This window comes from Platalea leucorodia (assembly GCF_965183815.1).
Source record: "Platalea leucorodia genome assembly, chromosome: 5".
In the NCBI taxonomy this organism is placed as follows: domain Eukaryota; kingdom Metazoa; phylum Chordata; class Aves; order Pelecaniformes; family Threskiornithidae; genus Platalea; species Platalea leucorodia.
In genome coordinates, this window is record NC_138827.1 from 84286793 (window position 1) to 84313056 (window position 26264).

The window sequence follows — 26264 nt, forward strand, 5'->3', positions numbered from 1 at the left end:
CAAAATGCAGCATTAATTCTGCTGCTCAGAGAGCAGCGGCTCCCCACACCGTGCTGGGCCTCCCCGGCAGCTCTGCACGGATCCTGCCCCTGCACCTCAGCACCAGCTGGGCACCGGCCACCCGGCCCTGGCCATCAGCCCCCTTGTCTCGGTGCTTGAATAATTGATGGCGGCGGGTGCATGCAGCCGTCTCGGGTAGGAGGAGGTCTGGGCATGAATCTTTCATGTGTTTGTGCCTCCTGGAGCCGCTGGGGATGGTCTGCGGGAGGTGGGGATGTGCTGGGAGCCTGGGTAGGTAGGGACCATCCCCAGCCCTGTCCCCAGGGGGAAATAAATGCAGTGGGATGGCCCTCGTCACGGGGCAGGGGAGCACCGCAGCAGCTTTCTGGCCCTGGGGAAGAGCAATGCACTGCTGTGACCCCTCTCCCGAGGGCCAGGGACACCCCAGGTGCCCTCCCCAGCATCACCTCCCCTTGCCATCACTAGAAGGATGCCCAGGCACACAGTGCCCGCTGCAGGTGGAGGACGTGGGGACAGAGGACAGCAATGTGACCTTGGCTCCAGGTGCCTGGGCACGGAGCGGGATGGCAGGAGGCATTTTGTCCCTGCCCTGGCAGCCCCGCTCCCGGCATTCCCCCTGCCTGGGGCTGAGGGGCTGCAAGCAGAGGGTGGGGGGGAAGCAGACAAGAGTGCAGGCAGCAGGGCAGAAGCAGCTAGCCCCTTCCCAGTGCCACCGTGCCAGGGCACAAGCCAGCAACCCGGTGTTGGGAGGCAGGAGGGGCATGGGGAGCGCTGGGCAGCCCCGGGAGGAGGAAGAGGCCGTCGCCCCATCACGCAGCCCTGAGCGGTGGTGCTATATTTATCCGCCCGCAGGCCTGGGTCTCAGCCTCTTGCCTGTAACACAAACCCTGCAACCTGCCAGAATCCAAGGGGACGGCACATTCCTCAGCAAAAATAGCCCCCCGGCAGCGGGCGAGAGGGCAGGGGTGGAGGTGACTGACTGGACAGCTGCACCCACCGCTCCGCTCACCAGGGAGCAGCCCTCCCGGTCTGTGGTGCCCCAGGACGGGGACCCGCTACGTGTGGCCGCTACGCGTGGCCACCACGCCAGCCCCCTGCCCAGGTGGCTGGGGGCAGAGCTGGGAGCTCCGGTCCCCGGCAGCTGCCTGTGGGCTGGCCCCGATGCCACCCTCAGGGCCAGGGAACGGATGCAGCCCCAGGGCGCGTGGCTGGGCTTGGGGACTGGTGGCTGCACAGCTAGCCCACCCGCCGGCCCTGCTGGCTGCGGGCATCCTGAGGGCCAGGTCCAGCCCCGTCCCCCCTGCACTGCCCAGCCCCAGGCACCTGTCCCTGCGTCAGCTGAGACCAGCACCCAGGGTGGCACTGGCCAAGCAGCTCTGCAGGGGCAGCCCCTGCGCTGGCACAGCCCCTGCGCTGGCACAGCCGGGCACGGTGCCCACCCCATGGTGGGGCATGGCAGCCTTGCTGCATCCCAAGCTCCTCCGAGATGCTGTTGTGCCCCGGGGCTGGGGGGACAGCCAGAGGCAGCAAGGGGAAACTGAGACAGCCCCAGAGAGTCCCACAGGAGGGAGGAGGTGGCAAAGGGAGGCTTTAGGTCCCGCTCAGTCCCTGAGCAGGGCTGGCAGGGGCTCCGGAGGGAAGGGGCAGTTGGCATTAAATATGGGCATGGTGCTGCAATGTAAGGGACTAAAATTAGGCACTGAGATAAATGGACAGAGGTGCTGAGCCACCAGGAACACTGTCAACGCAGCCATACCCACCAGGGTGCCATTGCCATCGCCGTGCACCACCAGCTGCAAAAGCCTGCCCATGTTGCCCCGCTGTAACTCTGGGCTGGACGGGAAGGGGCCCTGCAGGGCCACCACGCACAGGCAGCTCCTGCCCCTTCCCTGCCCTCAAATCCAGGCGGGTGCAGGCTGTTCCCTGGGCAGAGGAAAGGTTCCAAGACGGTTTGATTGCTGAGTGCAGGTGGAGGCAAGCGGAGCAAGACTCTGCACTGGGAGCCTAAGACGGGCACATCCAACCTTGAAACAAGAGGCAGCCCCAGCGGGGAGGATCAGGCAGCACTGGCACTGCAAGGGAGGGCTGGGCTCTAAAAGGAGATTAGCTTGGGTTCTTAAGAGGTGATTTAATCCGGTTTATGGGGAAAAAATTCAGGAGATGCAGCTGAGAGGTGATACAGGCTTTAGTGAGCCTGGGGGCGATGGAGACGTGGTGGGGACCAGGGCTGGCTGGAAGGGTCTGGAGGGTCCCTGGATGGACCTGGGAAGCCCCTGGACCAGCCTGGTGCTGGTGTGAGAAGGGCCAATGCACCCCACCTGCACCCATGGAGCAGGGCACGAGGGAGAAGCTGAAGCAGGAGAGGGGCAGAGTGGTGGGACACAGCGGGACAGTGTGCCCCTGGGAGCCCCTGCGCCCGGCTGCCTGGCCAGACCCACACGTACGCTCCCCGCTCCCCACACCCGGCACTGACGCACTCGGGGGACCTGGGAGAAGAGCAGGAGAAAATCATTAGTGGGGTGGAGCGACAGATTCAGGGCAAGGGATTAGAGGAGCTAAATTGGGCTCGTGTGAGCAAGGGGGAATGCTGAGCTGGAGCAGGAGGAGCTGCCGGGGCCAAGCGTGGAGCTGGGCAGCACAGAATCCCCCCACCCCACCAGCAGTGACCTGAGCCACCTTGGGAAGAGCTGATGCTGGCCCCACGGAGAGCTGCAGCCTGGCCCGTGCGCCAGGGAGAGTAGGTGGAGGACCAGGCTCTGGGCCCACCAGAAACTATGACCCGTCAGAGGCAAGCGGAGCAAGGGCACCCCAATACCTCCAGACACTGGGGGCTGGGACCCCGAGCCCAGAGAAAGACCTTATCCTGCCCGGGGACCTTGCACACATCCCCCTTGCCCCATAACTGGCCGATGACCCGACTCACAGGGCTCCCCAGGGAACAAGGATGGGGTGTCCCTGCCTGGCACAGGGATGACACAGACACCAGTGGCACTTCCATAGTCCCTGGAAAGCTGAGTCTCAGCAGGGAGCATGGGGAGCCCCTGAGCAGCCAGGGCCTCCATGCTGGAGGCTGGCGAGCCACAGCACACATCCTGGCAGGGTATCAGGGCAGGCGGGTGTAGAGCGGTGGCACGGCTCCTCCATTTCACACGATGACCCATCTCACCACTCGACTGCCAGCATGGAGAAAATGGCCTCGGGGGAACAACATGCCAAGTGCCAGAGCCCTGCAACGGGGCCAGGCGGTAGGGCTGGACCCCCACCACATCCCGTCACCTCCACACCAGCACCCCTCTCCAGCACCCAGCAGGACATGGTGCTCCCTGTGCGCTGCTGCTGCACACTGCAGAAACCATTCTGCCCCGGGGCAAGGGCAAAGCCACAGGGGCTGCCGTGCTCCTCACCCAGCCTGGTGCCCTGGAGCCTGGGTGGCTCCTGAGGCACCTCTGCCCCGGGACTGGCTTTTTGGGCGGCTGTTTGCTCAATGGCGGTGCACCCACAGCCAAGCGCCTGCCGGGAGGAATGCCCGGGGCAGGGTGACATTCACCCTGAGCATTAGGCAATTCTGGCTGCTCCGTCCCTCCCTCAGTTGCTCCAGAAAGGCAGCAGCGAGGGCCGACAGCTGGGAATCGGGACCAGGGATGAGTGCGTCAGCACTACAGGAACGGGCACCTGGGGAAATCAGGCGGTGCCGCACCGCTGGGCAGAGGCGGGGGGCCCGGGCCGGCGGTGCCATGGACAGGTGCTGCTGCACACTGGAGTGTGAGAACAGAGTGACCCCTGCCCTCAGCCCCCCAGGACAGGCTGCTCTCACCCTCTGGGGCGATGCACATCTCCCAGTCTCTCTGCACACACAGCGCCATGCATCTGACTGCACAGTGCCACGGTCCCCAAAGGTGCAATGCACGGTGACCCCGTGCAGACCCGCTGCAGGGCAGGACCCCTCCTGCACACTTCTCTGCTCCCCCTCTCCCCCCACCAGGCCCACAAGCACCACATGCACCTTCCTCCACCCTCCAAACACCACTCCTCCAGCCTCCCAGCTCACACAGAGCATCACCTCCTCTTCCTCCATTGCTCCCCTTCAGCACTGCAAAGGCTCCTTCTGCCCCCCACTGCCACCCAGTCCCCCTCTCAAGGTGCAGCATCTCCAGCGTGCCTCTCCTGCTGCAAAGCCCCAGGTGCAGCTCCTTCCCTGGAGCCTCGGGGCTCAGCACCGCCTCCCTCACTCCCTGCCCTCGCTGTCCCCACGCAGACAGCACATCTCCAGTGTCACCAGCCAGCACCACACGCTCCCCAACACCCAGGTCTGCAATGCCCCAGGGAGGTGGCCCCAAACCTGCCTGGCCCCTCTGCAGGATGAGGCTCACCCATGCAAGGGCCCACAGCAGCCCCCAGGCACTCCCTGTGCACCCGAGCAGCGTGCCCAGCTGCTGCACCCGGGGGCAATGAGCAGAGGGGCTGCCATAGGGCTCTAAGGGGCCAGCAAAAACTGGTTCCACCCCTGCTAATTAACCATCAGGCCACGCCCACTGCAGGACATTGGCTCCACCCACTTGACAGCCCCACCTCCTGCAGTGTTAGGCTCCTCCCACCAGTCCCAGTTCTCCCAGTGCAGCCCCAGTGCCTGGCACAGCTGTGATGGTGATGCCAGGGGCAGCTCTGCCCACGGGCAGCTGGTGCAGGGGCACCGGGGGGTACCGGGGACCGTGTCGGCAGCTGCGGAGGGTGGCACCATTGGTGCTGTGCACCCAAGCCCCATCTCTTTCTCTCTCTCTCCTCCTGCCCCAAGCAGGCTTGGCATCACATGCTCCCAACACCTCCGTGCGCGGCCCTGGCACCCTGCCTGGCCTGGCAGCGAGTGCTGCAGCCACATGCTCGCTCCAGGCCAGAGAGCTGCCCCGGCACTGCCGGCACCGGGCACCCCAGCCTGCAGCGGGGCACGCGCAGCAAAGCCGAGCCCTGGCTGGTGCCAGGCATGCTCTGCAGCAGGAGCCTGCAAAGCACCGCTGCCACCCTCAGCAAACCCGTGCCCACGGCTGTGCCAGCACAGCTGTGCCAGTGGCCACGCCGCCCTTACCTTCCATGTCAATGATGGCCAGCACGGCGCTGGTCATGGCCTCTCCCCGCTCATTCTCAGCGATGCAGGTGTACACGCCGGCATCCTCCTTCTTGCTGTCCCGGATCCAGAGGGTCCCGTACTCCTCCTCACTCGGGGCCAGCAGCTCCTCGTTTCGGTACCAGCGGAGGCTGGGCTGGGGGTTGCCCACCGCCACCACCCTCAGCCGGATGTCGCAGCCAGTGCCGATTGCCGCATTCTTCAGCTTCCGCGCAAAAAATGGCGCTACCGGGCGAGCTGGGCCCTCCTCGGGTGCCCCCGGCTCCGCCGTGACCTTGGCGCGCTTCGGGGGGATGCCAGGGCTCGGCGGGGCCGCTCGGGGCTCCCCACCGGCCCTACTTGTGCCGCCGTGTCCCTGTGCTCGGTGCATGGTCTGTAGCTCCCCTGCCCACGCCCGTGACCCTCGCCGCCCTGAGCCGGCAGCACCGTGCCCCTCTTCTCCCCCTGCCCGCAGCTCGGGGGTGCTGGGTGCCTGCCAGGGGTGCTGGGGCAGAGGTGGCCCCCCGGTCCAGGTGCCGTCCGGTTCGGTGCCTCCCCCCCGCCGGCTGCAGCCCCGAAGGTCGCAGCGCCGTGGGCAAGCGAGGGGCTATTTTTAGGCAGGGGCTCGGGTTGCTGCTTGCCGAGCCACCACTCACCGAGCACCCGGTGCAGTGCGGCACCCACACCCCATGCTCCGCTGCGACCCCGAGCCTGCCCAGCGCCTCGGCACCTGCTCCTCCGCCAGCCTGGGTGTGAGTCCCGCGGGTGCCGGCTGCTCGCTGAGCCGTCCCGGCGCTGGGGCCGTGGCGTCCCCCCCCTCTCCCGTCCTGTCCCGCGCGGCCCCCAGCAAGCTGCGCTCCCTCTGCCCCCTCTCCCGAAGTGGCAGCTGCCTCTGATATGTCACATTCCTTGGCCGGGCTCCCCCTCTCCGCGCCCGCCGCCCCGGCCCTGCAGCCCAGCTCCGCTTGCAAAGATAGAAAGGGGCCAGCACCTTTCCATATTAGCAGCGAGGCTCGGGGGGGACCCAACCTTCCTCCCCCCCTTCCCCTTCTCCAGCGGTGTCACCGGATCGGGACAGAGAGACCCTGGTGGCATGTGGAGGGAAAGGACACCGTCATGCTTCCTGCAACGCGAGACCCCGGGCAGGAGCCAGCCCCGCAGGGCCCCTTTGCCCCATCCCCAGCAGGCAGCAGGGGGAGGGATCCCTGCATCCCTGCTTACCCCAAATCCAAACACAGCGAAACCTCATTTCTCTCACCGAGCCCCTGCCTCACTGCCCTGGGCAGTGTGGGTCCGGCCAGCCCCCCATTCAAGCCCTGCTTGGAGCAAGAGCACCCCGCTGTTCGGGTTTGGAGTGCCCCATGAGAGCTCCCACATGCTGTGCTCCAGGCAGCGAGTGACCAGGGACCGCCTGTGCCTCACGCTGCCTCACCACCCCCAGGCAAGGCAGGGCTTCCCCGGCTCCCGGCACGATGGCACACGTCTCGGCACCTGGCCCTGGCCGCCCTCGCCGGGGGCTGTAAATCTGGGTGAGCAGGACGCAAGCGACACGGCACGCTGCTTCCCAGCTGCAGACCAGCTCCCGACACGGCACGCTGCTTCCCGGCTGCAGACCAGCTCCGCCGGCTTTAGACCAAGGGTGCCTGCATCAGTGGAGCATCACCGGAGAGGAGAAGATCCCAGGATCCCTCCGGCTTGGGTGGCTGGGGCAGGCGGGAGCGGCATGCCCTGCTAGACCCACAGCCAGGCTGCAGAGCAGCTGAGCAAGCCCCAGGGTCTCTGGGGGCTGGGGGAGAAGCCCACGAGAGGCTTGGGGGGCTTTTCCCTGCCTGCGCTGCCCTGCGGGCAAAGGGCTGCTCTGTGCCCTGCCTGTCCCCCCCAGCCCCAGGGGCAGAGCCCTGGCCCAGCCTGGGTCGGGCAGGGAGGGAGGTGTTGTCCCTCCCCAGGCAAGCCCTGGGGACTGTCCTCGATGTCACAGGGCCACCTGCTGGAGACAGCCCTTGAGATCCAACACCCCCCCCCGGGCCCTGGCCGACCCCGCAGCCAAAACTGGGGTTCGCCATGCTGGCCTCTCCATCAGGGACCCCCCAGCCCCGTCCCCATTACTGGCAGCAGCACCTGCCTTGTTCCTAAAAATGCCACCCCCTACCAAGCCCACTGGCATCCCAGGGCTCTGCTGCCTGGCAGCGGGGTGCGGACCCTCCAACACCTCCCGGGGCAGAGCAGCCCTGAATCTCACTCCCCCGTGGGATGCTCGACCATGGGTTCCCTGGCTGCATCCCCCATCACTGGGGTGAAGGAGCTGAAGCCAAGACCCCCAAACACTGACCACAGGGAGGGGGGCACATGTGTTGGGGGGAGAGGGCGTAGGGGGCAGGTTGAGGCTGGAGGTTGAGCCTGGGGCAGGGGCAGGTGTGGGGTGGTGGGGCTGATGCCTGTGGGGTGTCGGGGAGGAGGTAGATTTGGGATGAGGGGGGCTCTGCTTGCAGGTCGATGGCAATGGTGGGGAGGGTTGGAGAGGTCCCAGGCAGGTGTGGGTCTGGGGCAGGGCTGACCCGGGTGAGGGCAGAAAGGGGGCGGCTGTGGGGCTGAGAGCCACCCGGGCCATGGTGTGAGTCCCTGGGTGGATGGGGGGGACAAGGGACAGTCACCCAGAGCCCCTCCAAACCTGCTCACACTGCCCCCAGCCCCAGCAGGGCTCCCCCAGCCAGTGCAACTGGGAAACCCACCACCACAGGCAGCAAAGTGCTCTGCGGCACCTTCAGTGCGAGGGACACACACATTTTGGGGGGACCAGCAGCCTAGGGAAAAGATGGCTCGGGGGCGTGCTGGCCCCCCCATCCACCCCCGCCTGTGCGATGCCCCCCTGGGTGCCACCTCCCCACCACCCCATCCCATCCCTGCCCCAGAGATGCGCCAGGAGGAAGGGGTTGATGCTCCGCTGTTTATTTCAGCCGCCTGAAGAGTCACGTAGACGCTGTGGGGTGGGGGTGCGGTGGGGCGAGGGGTGGGGACGCCTGCCCTGGCCCCCGGGCCTCTCTCCGGCTCCTCTCCTTCTCTCCCCCCTCTCTCCCACTCACTCACTCCTCCTCTCTCCTGTGTCCACCTACGGGTACCCTCTCGGCTCACGAGCCTGGCCCCGCGCAGCCTCCTGCTGCTGGGGGTCCCCGCGATGGGGGGGACGGGCGCTGCCCTCCTCTGCCCCATGGGGCTGCCTCTCGGGCCGGGGGAGAGCAGGGCCCCACCCCCCCGGGGCCGGGGGGGGACGCAGGTTGGGAGCACCCTGGCTCCGAGCCAGGCAGAGAACGAGGGGGGCTCAGCCCGGACCCCGCTTCTCCCCATCCCCGGCATCGCCACCGTGCACCCGGAGAAGTGCCAGCTGCGGGGAGGCTGGTGATGCCGGTGTGGGGGTGACGGGTCGCTGCTCCCGCAGGACGAACCCCGAGCCCGTGCCCGGCGCGGGGAGGGGTCTGCGGGGGGATCCAGAACCCGCTGCTGGGACCGTCCGGCTCTCCGGGGAGCTGGCCCAGGCCACCACCTGCTCCCCCCAGCCCCTCCTGCCTGTCCCCTCCCTCCCTCCCTCCTGCCGCCCCCCCGGCCCGGGCCTGATCCTGACGCTGGCGTTGCCGCTGCAAAGCTGCGAAAGCAGAGCGAGCCTTTCGAAGCCGAAGGAGAGAGCCCGGGGGTTGCGGGGGGCCCAGAGGTGGCTGCGCGGGGGGGACCCCTCGGGCAGTGCCAGGGGAGCACCGGGGGGCGAGGTGGGGGGCAGGAGGGGGGCTTGGCGGCAGGACGGAGGCAGGGACAGAAGGTGCCAGTAGGCTGCCGGAGCAGCCTCCTCTACAGTACTTCATGCTGCTGCTGGGTCGCCTCGCTCACCACCTGCCGGGAGAGAGGCACCGTGAGATGCAATGCTGTGCCAGCACCAGAGCCCCATGCCATGCCAGCACCGGAACCCCGAGCACGGGGACCGGCACCATGCTCGGCCCCCCTGCCTCCCCACCACCCCCCGGTGCTGCCCTGCGCTCACCTCCCCGTCGCGGGTTTCAATGGTTTTAATCATCACGGTCTTTTTGGTGTGCACCTCGGAGCCGCGCTGCTCTGGGCTGGTCTCTGCAGGCGGGAGGACACAGGGGATGGGACCGTGGGGACGTGTGGCATGGGGGCACATCCGTGGGTCCCCAACCTGCCCGCCTGGCTTCAGCCCCCCAGGAAGGAGATTTGCCCCCACCCTGGGGACCCCCGGGGACTCGTCCCAGGCCCCCCTCCTCATGGGGTGATGCTCACCTCGGAAATTGAGTGCAGAGGCGAAGGTCTGGTGCATGGGGATGCTGATCCTGCGGGGACAGAGAGGGGAGAGCTCAGCGCCAGCCAGCCCCAGCCCTTGGGCAGCTGCTCATGGGGTGGAAGGCCCGGAAAACAGCTGACCCTGCTGGTCCCCCCACCTTGTCCTGCCCCCCTGCCGCTCACCGGTTCTCCTCGCCCTCCAGCAGCTTGCGGTATGTGGCGATCTCCACGTCCAGGGCCATCTTGACATTGAGCAGGTCCTGGTACTCACGCAGGTGCCGGGCCATCTCGTCCTTCAGGTGCCGGATCTCCTCCTCCAGCCGGGCGATGGTGTCCTGGTACCCGCTGGCCTCCCCCGCGAAGCGCTCCTCCATCTCCCGCATCTGGCGCACCAGTGAGTCGTTCTGGGGGGACAGGGGGGTTCAGCAAGGGGGAGACCCGGAGGGGCCAGGGGGCACATGGGGTGGGGCCTGGGGGTGCTGAGGGTGTCCTAGGGACATGGCGAGGGCCATGGTCAGCCCTGGGCTGGGTCCAGCTGACGTGGGACCATGGTGGGCGGCCGTCACCCTCCATCTGCCCAGCGCTGGGCAGCAGGGTCTGGTGGGGGAAAGCTGGGCAGGTGCTGGGCAACCCCAGCACCCTCTGCCCACCTACCCAGGCCCCCCAGCAAAGCCATCCTACCCCGGCAGGAGGGCGCAGAGAGGCGCAGGAGCACCCGATGGCTGCCCGGGGGTGGCACTGCTAAACTGGTGGCTGCTGGCTGGCTCCTGTGACCGTGACCATGCTGAAGTGGGACTGTGGTGCCCTGTTTGTTTGCAACCACCTTCCCAGCCTGCAACCAGACACCCTGAGCACTGCGCCCGCCTGCCTGGAGCCTCCCGGGCTGGGGCACCTTTTGCAATCTGCGCCTTGACCCCGGGGGCTCTGCCAAAACACCCTGCAGAGGCCCAGAGTGCTGCTGGGGGAGGCACAGCCCAAATCTCGGGGACAAGTCCCCCCATGGCAGCAACTCAGAGAGCTGGGAAAAGCCTCCCAACCCAGAGATGTCCCAGAGGTCTCCAAGCAGCCCTGGAGCAGTGGGTCCTTGCAGGGAGGCTGGGGGTCTCCTCGACGCTGCCCATGGCTCACCGTGCCCTTGAGGGCATCAATCTCGCAGGTGTAGGACTGGATCTGGTGCCGGTACTCCAGCATCTCCTGTTTCGCCTGCCGCAGCGCGTCGTTGTTCTTGTTGGCCGCCTGTGTCAGGTCAGACACCTGGGGAGAGGCCAGGGTCAGCGGGCATGGCCACTGGGATGGCCAGGACACACCACGCCGGGGCCAGCCTGGAGCCTGCCGCCTCCCGCACCTTGGACTTGTACCACTCCTCAGCCTCGGCAATGTTCTTGGCAGCGATGCTCTCGTACTGGGCACGGATGTCCCGCAGTGCAGCCGTCAGGTCGGGCTTGGAGATGTCCATCTCCACCTGGATGTGCTGCTCCTGTAGCTGAGCCTGCAGCTCCCGGATTTCCTGGAGGGACAAGGCGACACCTCAGGGCACCCGCTCCATCCCCTAGCCCCATGGGTGCCCGCGGGAAACGGGGCCACCCCCCACCTACCTCTTCGTGCACCTTCTTGAGGAAGGCGATCTCCTCCTGCAGGGACTCGATGCGTCTTTCCAGGTCGATGCGTGCCAGCGTGGCCGCGTCCACGTCCTGGGGGGACACAGAGTGAGGGGCAGCGGGGGGGTGAACACCCCTGGGGGCACGGGGGGAGCGCAGGGACCACGCATTGGGGCTGGAGGGTGCAAAGCTGTGCCAAGGGCCATGCCCCGGTGCTGGGGCCGGGCTGCCGGGTGGAGATGGGGGTGGGAGGGGAGGCGGGGGTCCCACGCCGCGTGGTGGGGCAGGTACTCACGGCTCTGAAAGCAGCCAGGTTGTTCTCAGCCTCCTCCTTCAGCTGGATCTCCTCTTGCAGCCTGGGGGCAGAGAGGGGAGGTCAGGGGCACCCAGAGGGAGCCCCGTCCCCCGGCAGCAGTGTCCCCCCTTGCTGTCCCTGAGCCCAGCATGGCCCGGTGGAAAGACGGCGGATTGTCCTGCATTCCCAGTGGGCGGCGGGAGGGCTGGCGTGGGGCCAGGGGCTCTTCCTCCCATTCCCTATTATAGTCAACGCCAGAGAGAGCACAAAGGCATGAGGTCAGCTCGGTGCCACGCGCGCTGCCCCGGCCCTTATAGGGCAGAGTGGCCAGCAGCCGGGGGGACGGGGTGCAGGATCCGGCACAGGGGGCCCAAGGGATGGCCACTGGGTGAGCTGTCCTGGGGACAGCAGGAGGACAGGCGGGTCTCAGCGGTGCTGTGGGATGGGGGTATGGAGCAGGGACTGCTGGGGTGTGAGCCCAAGGTCAGGGCTGGGGAGCTGGGCTGTGCCAGGGGAGAGGGCAGTGCCACGGGCTGCTGGTCAGGCGAAGGCGGCGGGGAGGAGAAGGAGGTGCCCGGGCAGTGCTGGCACACGGGGTGACGGGAACCTGACACCCGTTTGTTCTGCACCCTGCTCCTCCCCTGACATTCAGGGGTCCTCCGTGCTGCCATCCCTCAGCCTCCCAGCATCAGGGGCTCTGCCCCACCGGCACCCCAGTGCTGGCCGCCTGGGGCAGAGGCTGGGGCTGCGAGGGGGAGGCAGCAGGCTGTGTCACCCCCAGGAGATGGGGACTCGGCGTTCCTGGGGCACAGAGGCCAGGAGGGAAGGCACAGACCAGCATCAGAACAAGCAGCTCCCACCGAGCATCCGCTGCTGCTGCTGGGTGCCACCACGCTGGTCGGTCCTGGGGGGTCACTTGGCCCGGCCGCCCCTCTGGCTATTCCCCCCTGGCCCCAACCCCCTCCCCACCACCAGCGAGGCCTGTGGCATCCTTGAGGGTCCCCGCTGCTCCCAGGGCACCGTGAACACCCACGGCAGGCCTGGAGCATCCCTGGCCTGCGGAAGTGTGTCCGCTTCCTCCCCTCCCTCCTTCGCCTCCGGAGCTGGCGGAGCACCCCTCCCACCCCCCCACCCCGGTCATCCTCCCCCCCGCTTCCGCCTGCCTGGCTGGCTCTGTCCGTCTGTCCATCCCGCAAGGCTCAGTGCACCCATGGGCTGGCCAGCCCTCCCCAGCGTGAGCTGGGATGGGGACCCCGGAGGGGGGGCACTCCAACCCCCCAGCTCTGGGATCCCATGGCATCAGAGCCTGGCCTTGGTCCCGCTGCAAGGGAGGGTGCAGGGGACACCCCTGCTGCTGAAGCCGTTCTGCCTGCTGGGTGCTGCCTGGGCACCTGGCGAGGGCCAGCAGCGGCCATCCAGAGTGCCCTGCTGAGATACCCAGGCTGTGGGCACCTCCCTCACCCTGTCCCATGACACTGGGCCAGCTGCCCCCCGCCTGCCCCACACCGTGGGTCAGGGAGCACCCAGCACTGGTGTACTGGGTCACGGGTGCCCTTCTCCCTCCCAAAACTCGTAGCCACCATGCCAGGACCTGGCACCATGCAAAGTGCCCTGCAGGCGGGTGCACCGAGCAAAAGGCACGGCCGGGGTGCTCTCCCGCCCCAGGGAACAGGGTGAGGGGGACGGAGGAGCGGGGACACAATGGGCACCGAGCATGGGGCACAAGGACGGCAGTGAGCACCCAAAGGGCTGCCAGGGCGAGCTCTGCCACCGCCCATCCCTAGGGATGGAGATGCAGGGATGGACACCCACAGGGACATGTCGGGGCCCCTCCTCACCTCTGCTTGAGCTTCTGCAGGTCATCCAGCAGGTTGTCGCGCTCGACTTCAACACGAGCCCGCTGGTTGGTGAGCAGGTCCACCTGACGCCGGAGCTCCCGCAGCTCCTCCTCGTACATCTCGGCCACACGGGTGGGCTCCTTGCCCCGCAGGCGGTTCACCTCGGCCACCATGAGGGCATTCTGTTGCTCCAAGAAGCGCACCTTCTCGATGTAGTTGGCGAAGCGGTCGTTGAGCTCCTGCAGCTCCACTTTCTCATTAGTGCGGGTCTGGAGGAACTCCTGGTTCATGGCATCGGCCAGGCTGAAGTCCAGCAGCTCGCCGGCACCTTGGTAGGCACTTTGGTAGGAGCGCAGGGGCGTCACGCGAGTGGTGCGGAAGCTGGACAGGCTGGGGACGGCCGAGGTGCGGGACACCTGGTAGACGCGGGAGGTGACGGAGCTGCCGCTGCTGCCCTTGCCCCCGAAGGAGGCGCGGGAGAAGACCGGGGATCCACCGCCGAAGGTGCGGCGGTAGGAAGAGACCCGCTGGCTGGAGGAGTAGGACTGGCTCATGGCGGCGGCGTGGGGCGGCGAGGCCGGAGCAGGGAGCAGGCAGCGGGGCTGGCGAGCGGCCGGCAGCTCGGCGAGGCGTCGGGAGGGGACCCGCGCTGCCGCTATTTGTATCCTGCTGACATCACTCGCCCCTCCTGCTGCCGGGCAGCTGGGGGATGCTGCTGCGGGGGGGGACGGCCGCCAGCCCCCGCCCACCACCCCTCACCTGCCTGCACTGCTGGGCTGCGGACCCCCGGGCGGACCCCCGGGCACCCCCAGACCCCACCGGTGTATCAGCCTTCCCCCCGGTCCCCACCGCACTGCCCCATCCCTGGAGGTGTGAGGGGACGAAGGGGGCCATGCTGGTGGTGAGCCCACCAGCACTGCCCAGACCCCCATCAGGGTGCAGTGCCACCCACGGGGGGCCTGGACAGACAGACAGCCAGGGCTGACACCAGGGGCAAAAGAAGGGGACTCAGCCCTTCACACCCTCACTCACCCCTCCTTGAGCCAGACCCCATGCCCGGTGGCCACAGTCCCCAAATTGGCCTTGAGCACCCCAAAATGTCCCCGATGGTGCCTTGACCCACCCCATGGCAAGAGCACCAGGCTCAGCTCTCCATGTGGGGCCAGCCTCCAGCCCCCTGACCCAGAGAGGGGGCAAGGAAGGGCCCTGGGGAGGGGGTGATGTGGGGGGGACCCCTGGCCTGAGTGTGCTTGTGCTGACCCACCACCCAAACCCCCCTTTCTGATCCGGGGGGCTGAGCGCCAGCCCGGGGCTGGGCGTTTTCGGGGTGCTGCTGAGTGACCCCGAGCAGGTGCTGGGTCCGGAGCGGTCCCGGTGACGTCACCCCCCAGGTCCTCACTCAGGCACATTCCCGAAGCAGCAGGCACCCAACCAAAATAGCCTCCCCAGCTCATACGCGTGGGACATACATGGTATTTATAGCCGGGGGAGGCACCCTGTTAACCCTTCTTGCACCAGGCGTACAGAGAGCATGGCTGGACAGGGACCCTGCCCGGAGCAGCCCCAGCTGAGCTGGTCCCCATCACCCCAAGAGCAGGACAAGGTCCCCAGGTCATCCTGGGGTGCTGCAGGCTCTGCCCTGTCTCCTCAGCCTCCCCCTTGGCCTGGCAATACTCTGGGGAGCAGAAAGCCCAGACCAGCTCCCCAAAACTTCCCAGAATGGGGAATACCCCAGTTCACCCCAGGACCCCCACTGCAGCTTCTCACCTCCTGGACAAGTGGTGGGCCAGGGCAGGGACCCCCCCGTACCACGCACAAACCCATGCCAGCTAAAGAGGACATTCTGACAGAGAGGGGCCGTGCTGGGGGATGCCCTCACGGGGGTCCCCCTCGCCTGGGCAGCACTCCATCCTCCCCAGGCCCACCGGCACACCTGGTGACCCCCAGCCCTGCCCAAGCCGGGCTGTTTTGGCTGACATCAGCTGGCACAGCCCCAGTGCCTCTGCCCCTGGGGGCCCTGGCAGAGGGGACCGTCATGCCACCGGGCACCGGGTGACTCAGCAGCAGGAGCAGTGCTCAGCCCTGCCTGGCCCCGCACCTCCTGGCCCCTTGGCTGCAACACAGATGCCAAGCGGTGCCAGGGCTCGCCTGTGGTGGCACCGGCACAGCAAAGGCTTGGGCTTGGTCACAGCAGCATCCTCAACTGCCCCGGCTTTGGAAGGCACTCCTGCCTGCTCCCTGCCATCCCCTTGCCACTCGGGGGAGGCCAGCAAAGGTCTGGGCCCTGTGGCCATGCAAGTGGGCAGAGGCTCGATGCTGTGCATCCAGGCTGCCACCCCAAGCCCCCCATCCTTGGAGCCCTTCCCGGCCGCCTGGATGCAGCGTAATGCAGCAGCTTCCCAGAGGGCGCACGCTGCCTGGCGGAGCCTGCCTTTAAAAGGGAAGGTATTTCCAGATGGGGTTGTTTCATCCCAGCACAGGGGAAAGGATGGAAGGGGGGCTTGTGGGGTGTGGGGGGGGAGAAGATGGAAAAACAGACAGCATCCTTCCTCCTGGCCCTGCTCCGAGCGCACCCAGCGCATCCCTGAGCCCTGCACGTGTGCCTTGCTTGCCCCGTGAGTGCCGGCAGGGTGGCATGCCAGCCCTTGGCTGGGGTGCAGAAGGGCAGGTGGGTCCCCACGGCAGCATGGGGGACCCCAGGGGTCTGGGCCAGCACAGTGCCAGCCGTACTGTTCAGCTGTCCCTTCCTGTGACCCCATCCCGCTGCCATGCTAGCTGGGGTGTGGGGATGATGGGCCCCCAGGGGTGGCGTGCCCAGCGGTGCTCAGCACCCTGCCCTGGTTCTTCAGGTAGGGCTGCAGTGATGCAACCCCCCCAGAGTCCTGGCCGGCCTTGTCCCCATCCCCATCCCACCAAGCAGGGAGGTGCAGGGTTGGGATGCCCCGGGGAGGGGAAATGCACTCTTGGGCTCTGCAGCTAGGAGGGGAAGCGGCTCAGAGGGGTTAACCAGGAGCATCCTCCTGACCCCACTCTAGGACAAACTGTTTCAAGTGGCCTTTCCTCAGCTGCCGTGACAGCCTTCCGGGATGGCTCTGTGCAGGCAGGGGCCCCGTGTCTGGCAGAGGGTGGATGGACGCCTTGGACTTTCCACAGCCTCCTAGGAAAGCCCCGTCTGCATGCAGGACCCGGCGGCACGAGAAGCAGGGGGTGAGGAGCAGGACCCGGGGACCCTGCCAGAGTCCCATCCCAGGGACGTGGCCCCGAGCAGTCCCTGCCAGCAAAAGCGAGGAGGCTGCGGAGAGCAGCAGTGCACGGGTGCCTCCTGTCCTGCCCAGCCTCCCTGCGGCTGTGTCCCAGGCCGGGCTGACCCAGACCGACAGAGCCTGGGAAGCGGCCCCCGAGCCCCTGCACTGGCCCAACCCCAGCTCCCGCCAGGCCCTGGGACTGCCGGGAAGGCGTCGGGAACTGGAACGTCAAACAACTCCCTCCGGTCATGACATCCCTGTGAGCAAAGCCAGCTGCATCCCGCAGCCGCCCCTCCTCCCCGGCCCTCCCTCCCCGTTGCTCCCCCAGGATTTAAGCCGCCCCGGGAGCCAGGCACAGCCTCCCCAGGCTGCGGGCGTCTTGGGGCTTGGAGCCGGGCAGGATGTGGGGATGGGGTGCCAGCCCTTCCTCAGCCCTGTACCCTGCCACCGGGGCCCCCATGCCCCGCTCACGCCTGGCCTGGGCTCAGGGGTGAGCGGAGGGATGGGAATGAAGCAGCGAGGGCGTCCATCCCCCTCCCTCCTGGCCCCTGGCCGTCTCCCTCCATCCTGCTCCTTTTACAGCCATGAGCCTCCCAGGCGCCTTTACCCTAAGAGGGAAGGACCGTGCGGCCCATTCCCCGGCGCTGACGGACCCAGGGTGCGTGCTATTGTCTAAATAGGAGATGGTTCTCCTTCCCTGCCTGGACTGCAGCCCAGCCTGGCCCGCTGGGGTCCCGGGAGCTGGTGGGTGCCCTACAGGCAGCAGCCCCCCACCCGCTGCTCACCTCAGCTGCCCCCATGCCTTCGCCCATGCCAGGGCTCGGGGCCAGCAGTGTGGGCGCACAGCCTGTCTGGCTGCCCCTGGTCCCCACCCCTGTGTCCCCAGGTGATGGGGATGCTGGGGATGCTGGCCTGTCTCCGAGCAGCACAGGGATGCTGGGGGTGCCTGGCTGCCCCGTGGCATGCGTGGATGCTGGGTTGTCCAGCTCTCCCCCATAACCTGTATGGATGCTGGAGTGTGTTTGCTTGGCCCCCTGGGTCTATGTAGGTCCTCAGGGTGAGTTGTTGCCTCCGTGGTCCATGAGGATGCTGGGGTGACCTGTTGCCCCCAGGGCCATGTAGATGCTGGAGAAGACCAGCTGCGTCTGTTTCCATGCGGATGCTCGAGGCATATACCTGCCCCCGTCACTCATCTCCATCTATCCCTGCAATCTGTGGGGATGCTGAGGGTGTTCACCTGTCCCCACAGCCCAGGGGCAGGCTGAGGATGTCCACCTGCCCTCATGGTCCATGGGGATGTTCACCTGCCCCAGTAGCCACGGGGATGCTGGGGGTGCCCAGCTGCCCTCGCGGTCCATGTGGATGTAGGGATGACTGGCCACCCTCGTGGTGCACGAGGATGCTGGGGTGTCTGTCTGCCCTCCCACAGGCCTCGACAGCATCACCCATACCAGTGAGATGAGGTAGCGGTTACCCGCTGCATCACTGGCGGCTCATGTAAGGCATGGTGGCCATTCGCTCAGCCTCCAGCAATGCCCGGGCAATGATTTCACTTTCCCATGCTCAGACACGTGGGCCGGGATGGGGGGGGACGATGGGTGCCATCCCTGCGCTCATCCTGGCAGGGCGGGCAGGGAGGGGATCCAGGCAGCTTGGCTGGCGGGCAGCGGGAGAAGGAGGCGGCACTTCCTGGAGCTCCGCTGTGTTTACAGGCTCTGCCCTGGGCCATTTCTCCATTAACCCCTTCCAGCAGGGCTCAGCTCTGGCTGCTCATCCCCAGAGCCACCCGCCACCCCAGGGAACGCTTCCCGGAGCAAAGCCTGCACGGCACCCCACCCTGGGCTGCCAGGGGACGCGGGAAGGGGCACAGTGCCCTGTCCCCACCGGTCCTGTCCCTGCCAGCCACCCCTGGGCACATGTGTGCAAGCACCCCGAGGAGGAGCTGGCGCCGTTTTTGGGGCTCCCTGCTACACTGGGGGGTCAGTTGGGCAGAGAGGGATGGGGACGGGAGCAGTGCCTTCCCAGGAGCGCGGTGACGGGGTGGGGGGCGGCCGCGGCAGGTGCTGTGCAGCCCCCGGCATCCAGCCAGGGGTGAGTCAGAGCCCACCCGGAAATAGCCAGCGGGAGCTTTTTCTGGAAGCCCCCGCTGCTCCGGGAATAGCTGCGGCATGCCAAGGCGCTGCCCTTTGCTCGCGCCTGCGGGGCTGGGCAAGGGCCACACCCGGCCCTGCCACTCACCCCCCGCTCCGGCCACCCCGGATCCGGGCACCCCCCGCTCCCGCACCCACCCCACTGGGACCCATCTGCCCTGGGCACCCGCGTCCGATGGGTACCCACCCGATCCGGGCACCCACCGGCTTGGAGGGGCCACGGGCTCCAGGCACCCACGCTGCAAATGTCCCCAAATGTCCCCTAGGCATGGCCTGGGGACTGCCTGGCAGCACCCGGCCCTGGGCTGCCTGCAGCAGCGGGGGGCGATGCTGGCAGGAGGAGCGGGGGGACGGCTGCCTGGCACCCATGTCCCTTCGGCAGGAGGGTGCTGGGCAGGGGCCGTGCATGGCCCAGCTCCGGGCTGGGGTGCTGGGTGCCTGCTCCCAGCCTGGTCCTGTGTTTTGGTGTGGTTGACATAGAGACCCTCCAGCTGTCTGCCTGCGGGGTGCCAGGCGGTGGGGGTGCTCGTTCCCTTTTGCGGGGGGGAGAGGCAGGTGCTGGGGGCTGGGACCGTAAATCCAGAGCTGTCGTGAGCTCCCGGCACGGCAGGTCCCAGGGTCGGGGCAACAGGACCGCTAGTTTCCAGTCCCCAGGACACGGACAGCATCTCTGACTAACAGGGTGCCCACACTGGTGACTCAGGAGCTGGGAATCTGGCTGGCACCGAGCACCTGGGCCCCATGCAGCACTCACAGGCTGCCACGTCCCTCCTAAGGCTGCACACCCATTGCCGGGAAGACACAGGATCCTCCTGGAAAACGATGCACGAGCGCTGATGGAAACTCAAAACCCCACTGCCACACCCAGCCCATGCAGGGGACACAGCCAAGGGCAGGAGCCACCCCGATCCGTGCGAGACCCAGGGATCCTGTCCCCTAGATGCGCCCAGGCCGTGCCCCTGCTGGGGCTGGCAGGCAGCTGGGGTGCTGCCCTGCTGCCGTGCCAACTCCCGCGTCACTCAGGAGCATCGGTCCCCAACGTGGCACCAGGGGCTTGTGCCTTGTTTTCCGTGAGGGCCGAGCAGTACCAAGGCAGGGGAGCAGCAAGGATGGGGGGCTGCAGCTTGGCTAACGCCAGCAACTCGCCCCAAGGACACCCGGCCTTTGGGAAGCATGCGTGTTCCCCTGTGCACTCGCACCCCTGGGCAGCGCGGGGACAGCTGCGGGTGGGCCAAGCCGTTTTGGGGCATCCCCTACTCACCCGGTGCCCGGAGTTGGGGCACCCTGGGGCAGCACTGGGTGACCATCCCTGGGGAGCCCGTCCCTGCCCCTTGGCTCCCACCCCAGCCCCTCCCGGCTGTGCCCCGCTTCCACCCACCCAGCCCACAGCTCTGCCCCGGCTTTGGCAGGCACTGGGTTTGCCTGGCCCTGGACCAGGGTGCAGAGTGCAGGGTGCAGGGTGGGGGGGGTAGGTTGTGGGGTGAAGGGTGCAGGGTGTGGATTGCAGGGTGCGGGGTGTGGATTGTAGGGTGCAGGGTGCAGGATGTGGGGTGCAGGCTGTGGATTGTGGGGTGCAGGGTGCAGAGTGCAGGGTGCAGGCTGTGGATTGCAAGGTGCAGGGTGCAGGGTACGGGGTGCAGAGTGTGGATTGCAGGGTGCAGGGTGCAAGGTGCAGGGTGTGGATTGTGGGGTGCAGGGTGCAGGGTTCAGGCTGTGGATTGCAGGGTTCAGGGTGCAAGGTACGGGGCGCAGGGTGTGGATTGTGGGGTGCAGGGTGCGAGGTGCAGGCTGTGGATTGCAGGGTTCAGGGTGCAGGGTGTGGGGTGTGGATTGCAGGGTGTGGATTGCGGGGTGTGGGATGCGAGGTGCAGGGTGTGGATTGTGGGGTGCAGGGTGTGGGGTTAGGGCTTGGGGTGCGGATTGCAGGTTGTGGATTGCGGGGTGCAGGATGCGAGGTGAGGGGTGTGGATTGTGGGGTGCAGGGTGTGGGGTGCAGGATGCAGGGTGCAGGTTTTGGGGTGCGGATTGCGGGGTGCAGGATGCGAGGTGAGGGGTGTGGATTGTGGGGTGCAGGGTGTGGGGTGCAGGGTGTGTGGTGCAGGATGCAGGGTGCAGGGTTTGGTGTGCGGATTGCGGGGTGCAGGATGCGAGGTGCAGGGTGTGGATTGCGGGGTGCAGGACGCGATGTACAGGGTTTGGGGTGCGGATTCCGGGGTGTGGATTGCGGGGTGCAGGGTGTGGATTGTGAGGTGCAGGGTGCGGGGTGCGGATTGCGGGGTGCGGATTGCGGGGTGCAGATTGCGGGGTGCAGGACGCGGGCTGTGGATTGCGGGGTGGCGCTGCCGGGCGCGTTCCTCCGCGCCAGCAGGGGGCGCGCGGGGCGGGGCGGGGCGGGGCGGGCGGCGGCGGCGGCCATGCAGGTACCGGGCGGGCGCGGGGCGGGGGTCGGGCCCTGCCCGGGGCTGGGGGGTCCCCGGCCCCACGGGGGGTCCCGGCCCGGGGCGGGGGCGGTGTGGGCGCTGTCCGCTGACGGCGGTGCCCGCAGGCGGCGGCGCAGGGCTCGAAGCAGGCCGCGCAGGCGGCGGCGCAGGAGCTGGTGAAGTTCGTGAACCGGAGCCCCTCGCCCTACCACGGTGAGGAGCCGCCGGGCCCGCGCGGCCCGGCCCCCGCGTCTTCCCCTTCCCCTCCCCTCGGCGCGGCCCCCCGACGGCTCTTCTCTTCCCCCCGCAGTGGTGGCCGAGTGCCGCAGCCGGCTGCTGCAGGCCGGCTTCCAGGAGCTGAAGGAGACGGAGCACTGGGAGGTGCGGCCGGCGCAGAAGGTGGGCCCGGCCGGCGGCGGGGCGGCGGGGGGCGGCCGGCCCTCCTCCCTCCTCCCTCACCCCGGCCCCTCTGCCCCCAGTACTTCGTCACCAGGAACTACTCTACCCTCATCGCCTTCGCCGTCGGCGGCCAGTTCCAGCCCGGGAATGGGTTCAGCCTGCTGGGGGCCCACACCGACAGCCCCTGCCTGCGGGTAAGGCCGGCCCGCTGCCCTCCAGTTTCACTCCACAAGCGAAAACTGCCCCGACTCCCCCCGTGCCCCACAGCACCGTTGCTGGGTCCCTACACCTCCCAAATCTGCCCCCCAAATCTGTGCTGACCCCCTACATCGCTGTGTTATCGCCTCTGTGGCCCCTGTCGGACAGAGCGCCTCGCAGCAGCCTGCGCTGACAGGATCAGCCATGAGACTCTGGGCATGCTCTGCCCGGTCCCCGCCAGTTACCCGGTCCCTGGGGCTTTGCGGTGCCGGCAGTGACACCTCTGCTCTCGCCCAGGTGAAGCGGCGCTCGAAGCGGGGGCAGGTGGGCATGGTGCAGGTCGGCGTGGAGACCTACGGAGGGGGCATCTGGAACACCTGGTTCGACCGTGACCTCACCGTGGCCGGGAGGGTGATCATAAAGGTGAGCCTGATTCGGGACCGGCATGGTGGGCTAGCTGTGTGCCCCTGGCTCTGCATCCATGACTCCCACCCAGAGCGGGGACCTACTGCAACCTCTCAGCCCTGCAGGCCTGGCTCCAGCAGTCCTCCTTGTTTTTCAGGACCCGGCCACGGGGCGCCTGGAGCAGCGCCTGGTACGTGTGGAACGGCCCGTCCTCCGCATTCCCCACCTGGCCATCCATCTGCAGCGTAGCATCAATGAGAACTTCGGGCCCAACACCGAGCACCACCTGTAAGGCCTGGCTCGGCCCTGACCCCTGGCCAGCCCTCGGGAGGGCTGGGACCCAGCTGCAGCGGTGCCCAGCCTCCGCTCTCTCCCTTTGGCAGCCGCTCATCGCAGTGGGGAGGTCTGCAATGGCTTTTCTTAGCCCCATAGAGTCCTCCCAGGGGGTGCTTCCAAGCCTGGGACTTGGGAAAGGACACTGGGGTGTCCTGAGGTGGCACAATAGATCTGTGCTTGAAATGTTGTGTGTCCTTCCGCCGTTTGGCATGGCAATCGCTCCCTGGAGGAGCAAGGCAGGCCCCCCAGAAGGGCTGGTTGTGTGTGACCCAAGCAGGAGAGGTGAGCAGAGCCCTGGGAGCTAATGGCACCGTCTCCCCACAGGGTTCCTGTTCTGGCCACTGCTGTGCAGGAGGAGCTGGAAAAGGAGGTGCTCATGGAGGCTACACCTTGCGATGCTGCAGCCCAGGTGAGCCAGGTGCCAAGGACTAGCAGGAGTGCTTGCTAGGACCTCACACTTGTCACCTGTGATTTCCAGTCCTCAGGGACCTGCCAGCAGGTTCCCCTTCCCCTTCTCCCCGTGGACTGCTGGTAACCTTCCGCTCTGCCCCGGAGCTGTGTGCACAACACATCTGCTCAGCCATCTCTCTGTTCCCACCCTGGTCTGCAGCCATCGTATAGAAGGGGGTGCAGCCCCTGTAAAGCTCTTGCAGTCTCCCTGGGGAGGCAGGGCAGGGAGCGGGGATTGCACAGGGGGCAGAGAGCCCCTCTCTGCGCCCTGTGAATGGCCCTGCTGTCTTGTGTGAGGTGGGGGCTTGAAGGCGGGATGTGTTAGTAGGAGGGAGGACCGTGCCAATGTGAGTGGGGTATGGGACAGCTCTGCCGGGGGAACAGGGATTTATTTTTCCCCTGCCATCCGCTGCCTACCCTGCCCGCAGCTCTGCTTTCTTCCCAGGCAGAGCGGCACAGCCCTGTCCTGCTTTCCCTGCTCTGCCCCCAGCTGGGGGTGAAACCAGAGCAGATTGTGGAGCTGGAACTATGCCTGGCGGATACGCAGCCAGCGGTGAGTAAGGGCGGGAGCCTCCGTCTGGCTGCACACAGCCTGCAGGCTGGCACTGCACAGGTTTTACCCAGCACGCTTCCTCTGCCTGGGGCGGAGTGGAATGAGAGGAGGCAGGGATGAGGGGACTGGAATGGGGACTCAGTGGCAAGTACTTTTTGGTGACCCAGAGCCTGTGCCCCGCTCCTCCTGGTTCTCTGCCTGCAGACGCTGGGTGGTGCCTTCGATGAGTTCATCTTCTCCCCACGTCTGGACAACCTGCACAGCTGCTACTGCGCCCTGCAGGTGAGCAGGAGGGGGAGAGGAGCCTGGAGGCCGCAGCGTGGCCCCTGTGCACCCTGGCTCAGCTTAGCGGGGCCGCAGGCTGGCCCCAGGCTCTGCAGGGAGGCGTGTTTCTTGTGGGGTGGGTCTGGTTTGTTGGAGGATCTGGAGTTGAATGGGGGCTGCCCCCTTTGCTGGGTGCGTGGGGTTCCCAGCAGCTCCCAGGGGTGACTCCTGCTCTCGCTGGGCAATGCACGTGCCCACAGCTCCATTCCTTGGTGCTTCGGGCTCTCCTGGGAAAGTTCCTGCTGGCTCAGTGCTGAGCTTCCCAGGTTGGGGTGGCGCTCAAGCTGGTGTCCTTTCTCCTCTAACCCCGCAGGCCTTGATTGATTCGTGCGCGGCGCCCTCCTCCCTCTCCCAGGAGCCCAACGTGCGTCTCGTCGCGCTCTATGACAACGAGGAGGTGAGCAAGGGGCACAGCCATGGGGTGGCTGGCACAGGCAGGGGCTTTATCTTCTTTGTTCTGCCCCAGCTGTGCTTAGCAGGAGAGAGATCCCAGGCCCCAGCGGGGCAAGGGGGTGTTTGCTTACCCCCCCATGGAGCATGGCCCAGGCAGCGGTTGGGAAACACCGGCGTGGTTGGAAGCTGCTCTGCTGGCTTTGTGGAGCCCCCTGTCACTCAGCCAGCCCCTGGGGTGCCGGGGGGCTGTGCTGCGTGGGTGGTGCTGATGGTGGTCCTTGGCAGGTAGGGTCAGAGAGTGCACAGGGCGCAGAGTCCTTGCTGACGGAGCTGGTGCTGCGCCGGATCTCGGCATCGCCGCAAAACCTGACAGCCTTCGAGGAGGCTGTGGCCAAGTCCTACATGATCAGTGCCGATATGGCCCACGCTGTGCACCCTAACTACGTGTGAGTAGTCTGAGCAGTGCTGCAGGCCAGGGCAGCCTGCCCTGCCGGCTGCGGGGATGGATCCCTGTCATTCCCCAAGGAGTACAGACAGGACAGTCCTTGTTGGGGCAGAGAGGGAGGGCTGTAGCATGAAACTCCTGCTTCTCTTTTGCAGGGACAAGCATGAGGAGAATCATCGTCCTGCCTTCCACAAGGTGAGGGCAGCCCTCTGCTTTGGGCTGGGACAGGCACTGTCCATCTGTCCTGCAGCGCTGTGAAACGCCCAGCTGCTCCCTGGGGCACAATCCCGGGATGCACCTCAACGGCACTCAGATGGGAGACGTTTGTCACGCAGCACGGTTTGGCCGTGCCACACGTCTGGTGTTCGTGACTTGGGACCACAGCCTTGGCCCTGGAGCCCTTCCTGGCTCTGAGCCGGGGCTGTCCCCATGGCAGGGTTGTCCTCATCCCCACGGATCACCCAGGGAGGGGAGAATGGACTGGTGGGTTGGGACGGGACGGCGTTGCCTGGGCACGGGTGTTTCCAGAGCCACCGACTATCCCCGGTGCCAATTGCGGGCCCGCGGTGCCTTCCCTTGTGCAGGGCCCCGTCATCAAAGTGAACAGCAACCAGCGCTACGCCTCCACGGCTGTCACCGAAGCCATCATCCGGGACATCGCCGGCCGTGTGGGTGTCCCTCTGCAGGTGAGCGGGGCTGGGCGAGCCCTCTCTGAACATTACCAGCTTGTGCCACGGTCCTGCCCGTGCCTTCAGGAGAGGGGGCCTGTGCCAGCCCCCCACCCTGCAGTTACTGTGCCTGGCCCCGCCGGGGTCTGCGCTGTGTGCTGCTCAGGGGCCCCAGCTCCGGGGCTGCCACGGGGAGCAGGCTCGGGAACAGGAGGGGAGGGCCTGGCCTGAGCACGTCCTGTCTCTGGGGGATTTTGCACCCTGGCTGGGGGACGGTGCTGCTTCCCCATCCCAGGTTGCCTCCCTTCAGGCCCGGGGGCCTGTGTGGGAGGCCATGGGGTGGCGTGGGGAGCCGCTGAGGCCATGTCCCGGTGCAGGAGTTCATGGTGCGCAACGACACGCCCTGCGGCACCACCATCGGCCCCATTCTGGCCTCCCGCCTGGGGCTGCGTGTGCTGGACATCGGCTGCCCGCAGCTGGCCATGCACTCCATCCGGGAGATGTGCTGCACCTCGGGGGTGCTCCAGAGCATCACCCTCTTCAAGGTGAGCCCCGTGTCCCCCGTCCTGCGCCAAACCCCCCTCCCCGCTGCTCCACCTCCCCCGCATCCCCACGTCCCCGTCCAGCCCCTGCCTTGGGGGGGCAAGTACCCTCTGGGGCAGCGCCGGTGCCGGCTGCTTCCGGAGGTGCCCCCTCGCATCCCAGCCTTCCCTGGCGACTGCCATCCCCAAATGGTTCCTATGGCAACCGGCGCTAGCCTTGAGTCAGTGATGGGTTGCTATGGCAACGCGGTCCTGCTCCCTGCCAGTAGCTGCTTGCTATGACGCCGCACGCGTAACCCGACAGGGAGCCGCCGCCTGCCCCCCCTCCCTGCCCCGCGCTGCCCTGCCCGGCCCACCCTGACGGCCTGTCTCCTTCCAGGGCTTCTTCGAGCTCCTGCCGGCGGTCAGCAGCAGCCTGGTGGTCGACTGAGCGCGGCGGGGCGGGAGCGGCTGCGGGTTCAGCCCCGGGGCCATTAAAGCATCTCTTGTCTCGCCGGCGAGTGGTCCATGAGCGCGGGGGGCGGGGTGACGGGCCCGGGTCCGAGGGCCGCCGGGGGGGCCGTGCCTGCCCTGCCGGGGCCCGGGCCGTGCTGCCGGGTCCT

The 26264-nt window shown here is 67.2% G+C and overlaps 3 protein-coding genes across 3 annotated transcripts in view; 1 reads left to right on the plus strand and 2 right to left on the minus strand.

Annotated features, from left to right (window-relative positions):
* Positions 1-5510, minus strand: part of SPEG (striated muscle enriched protein kinase) — a gene marked incomplete at its 5' end in the record, with an annotated part of 39524 nt that extends 34014 nt beyond the window's left edge. The window contains one exon of the mRNA XM_082311504.1: positions 5102-5510. Coding sequence (XP_082167630.1) covers positions 5102-5510 — 409 coding nt within the window. The remainder of the gene's footprint in view (positions 1-5101) is intronic.
* Positions 5511-8049: 2539 nt separating this feature from the next.
* On the minus strand, positions 8050-13750 carry DES (desmin). The gene is made up of 9 exons (XM_082312563.1): positions 13135-13750; positions 11297-11357; positions 10999-11094; positions 10749-10910; positions 10532-10657; positions 9587-9807; positions 9404-9453; positions 9147-9229; positions 8050-8998 (listed from the first exon to the last, which is right to left on the minus strand). Exons 1-9 carry the CDS (start codon positions 13686-13688, stop codon positions 8957-8959), a joined length of 1395 nt encoding a protein of 464 aa, XP_082168689.1. The 5' UTR covers positions 13689-13750; the 3' UTR covers positions 8050-8956.
* Positions 13751-20930: 7180 nt separating this feature from the next.
* DNPEP (aspartyl aminopeptidase) lies at positions 20931-26154 on the plus strand. Its single transcript, XM_082312506.1, has 15 exons — positions 20931-20949; positions 21075-21162; positions 21260-21348; positions 21429-21542; positions 21844-21969; positions 22109-22239; positions 22612-22696; positions 23183-23290; positions 23495-23572; positions 23928-24011; positions 24293-24453; positions 24608-24647; positions 25037-25138; positions 25498-25665; positions 26042-26154. The coding sequence occupies exons 1-15, from the start codon at positions 20944-20946 to the stop codon at positions 26090-26092; spliced, it is 1431 nt and encodes a 476-aa protein (XP_082168632.1). The 5' UTR covers positions 20931-20943; the 3' UTR covers positions 26093-26154.
* Positions 26155-26264: the final 110 nt, after the last annotated feature.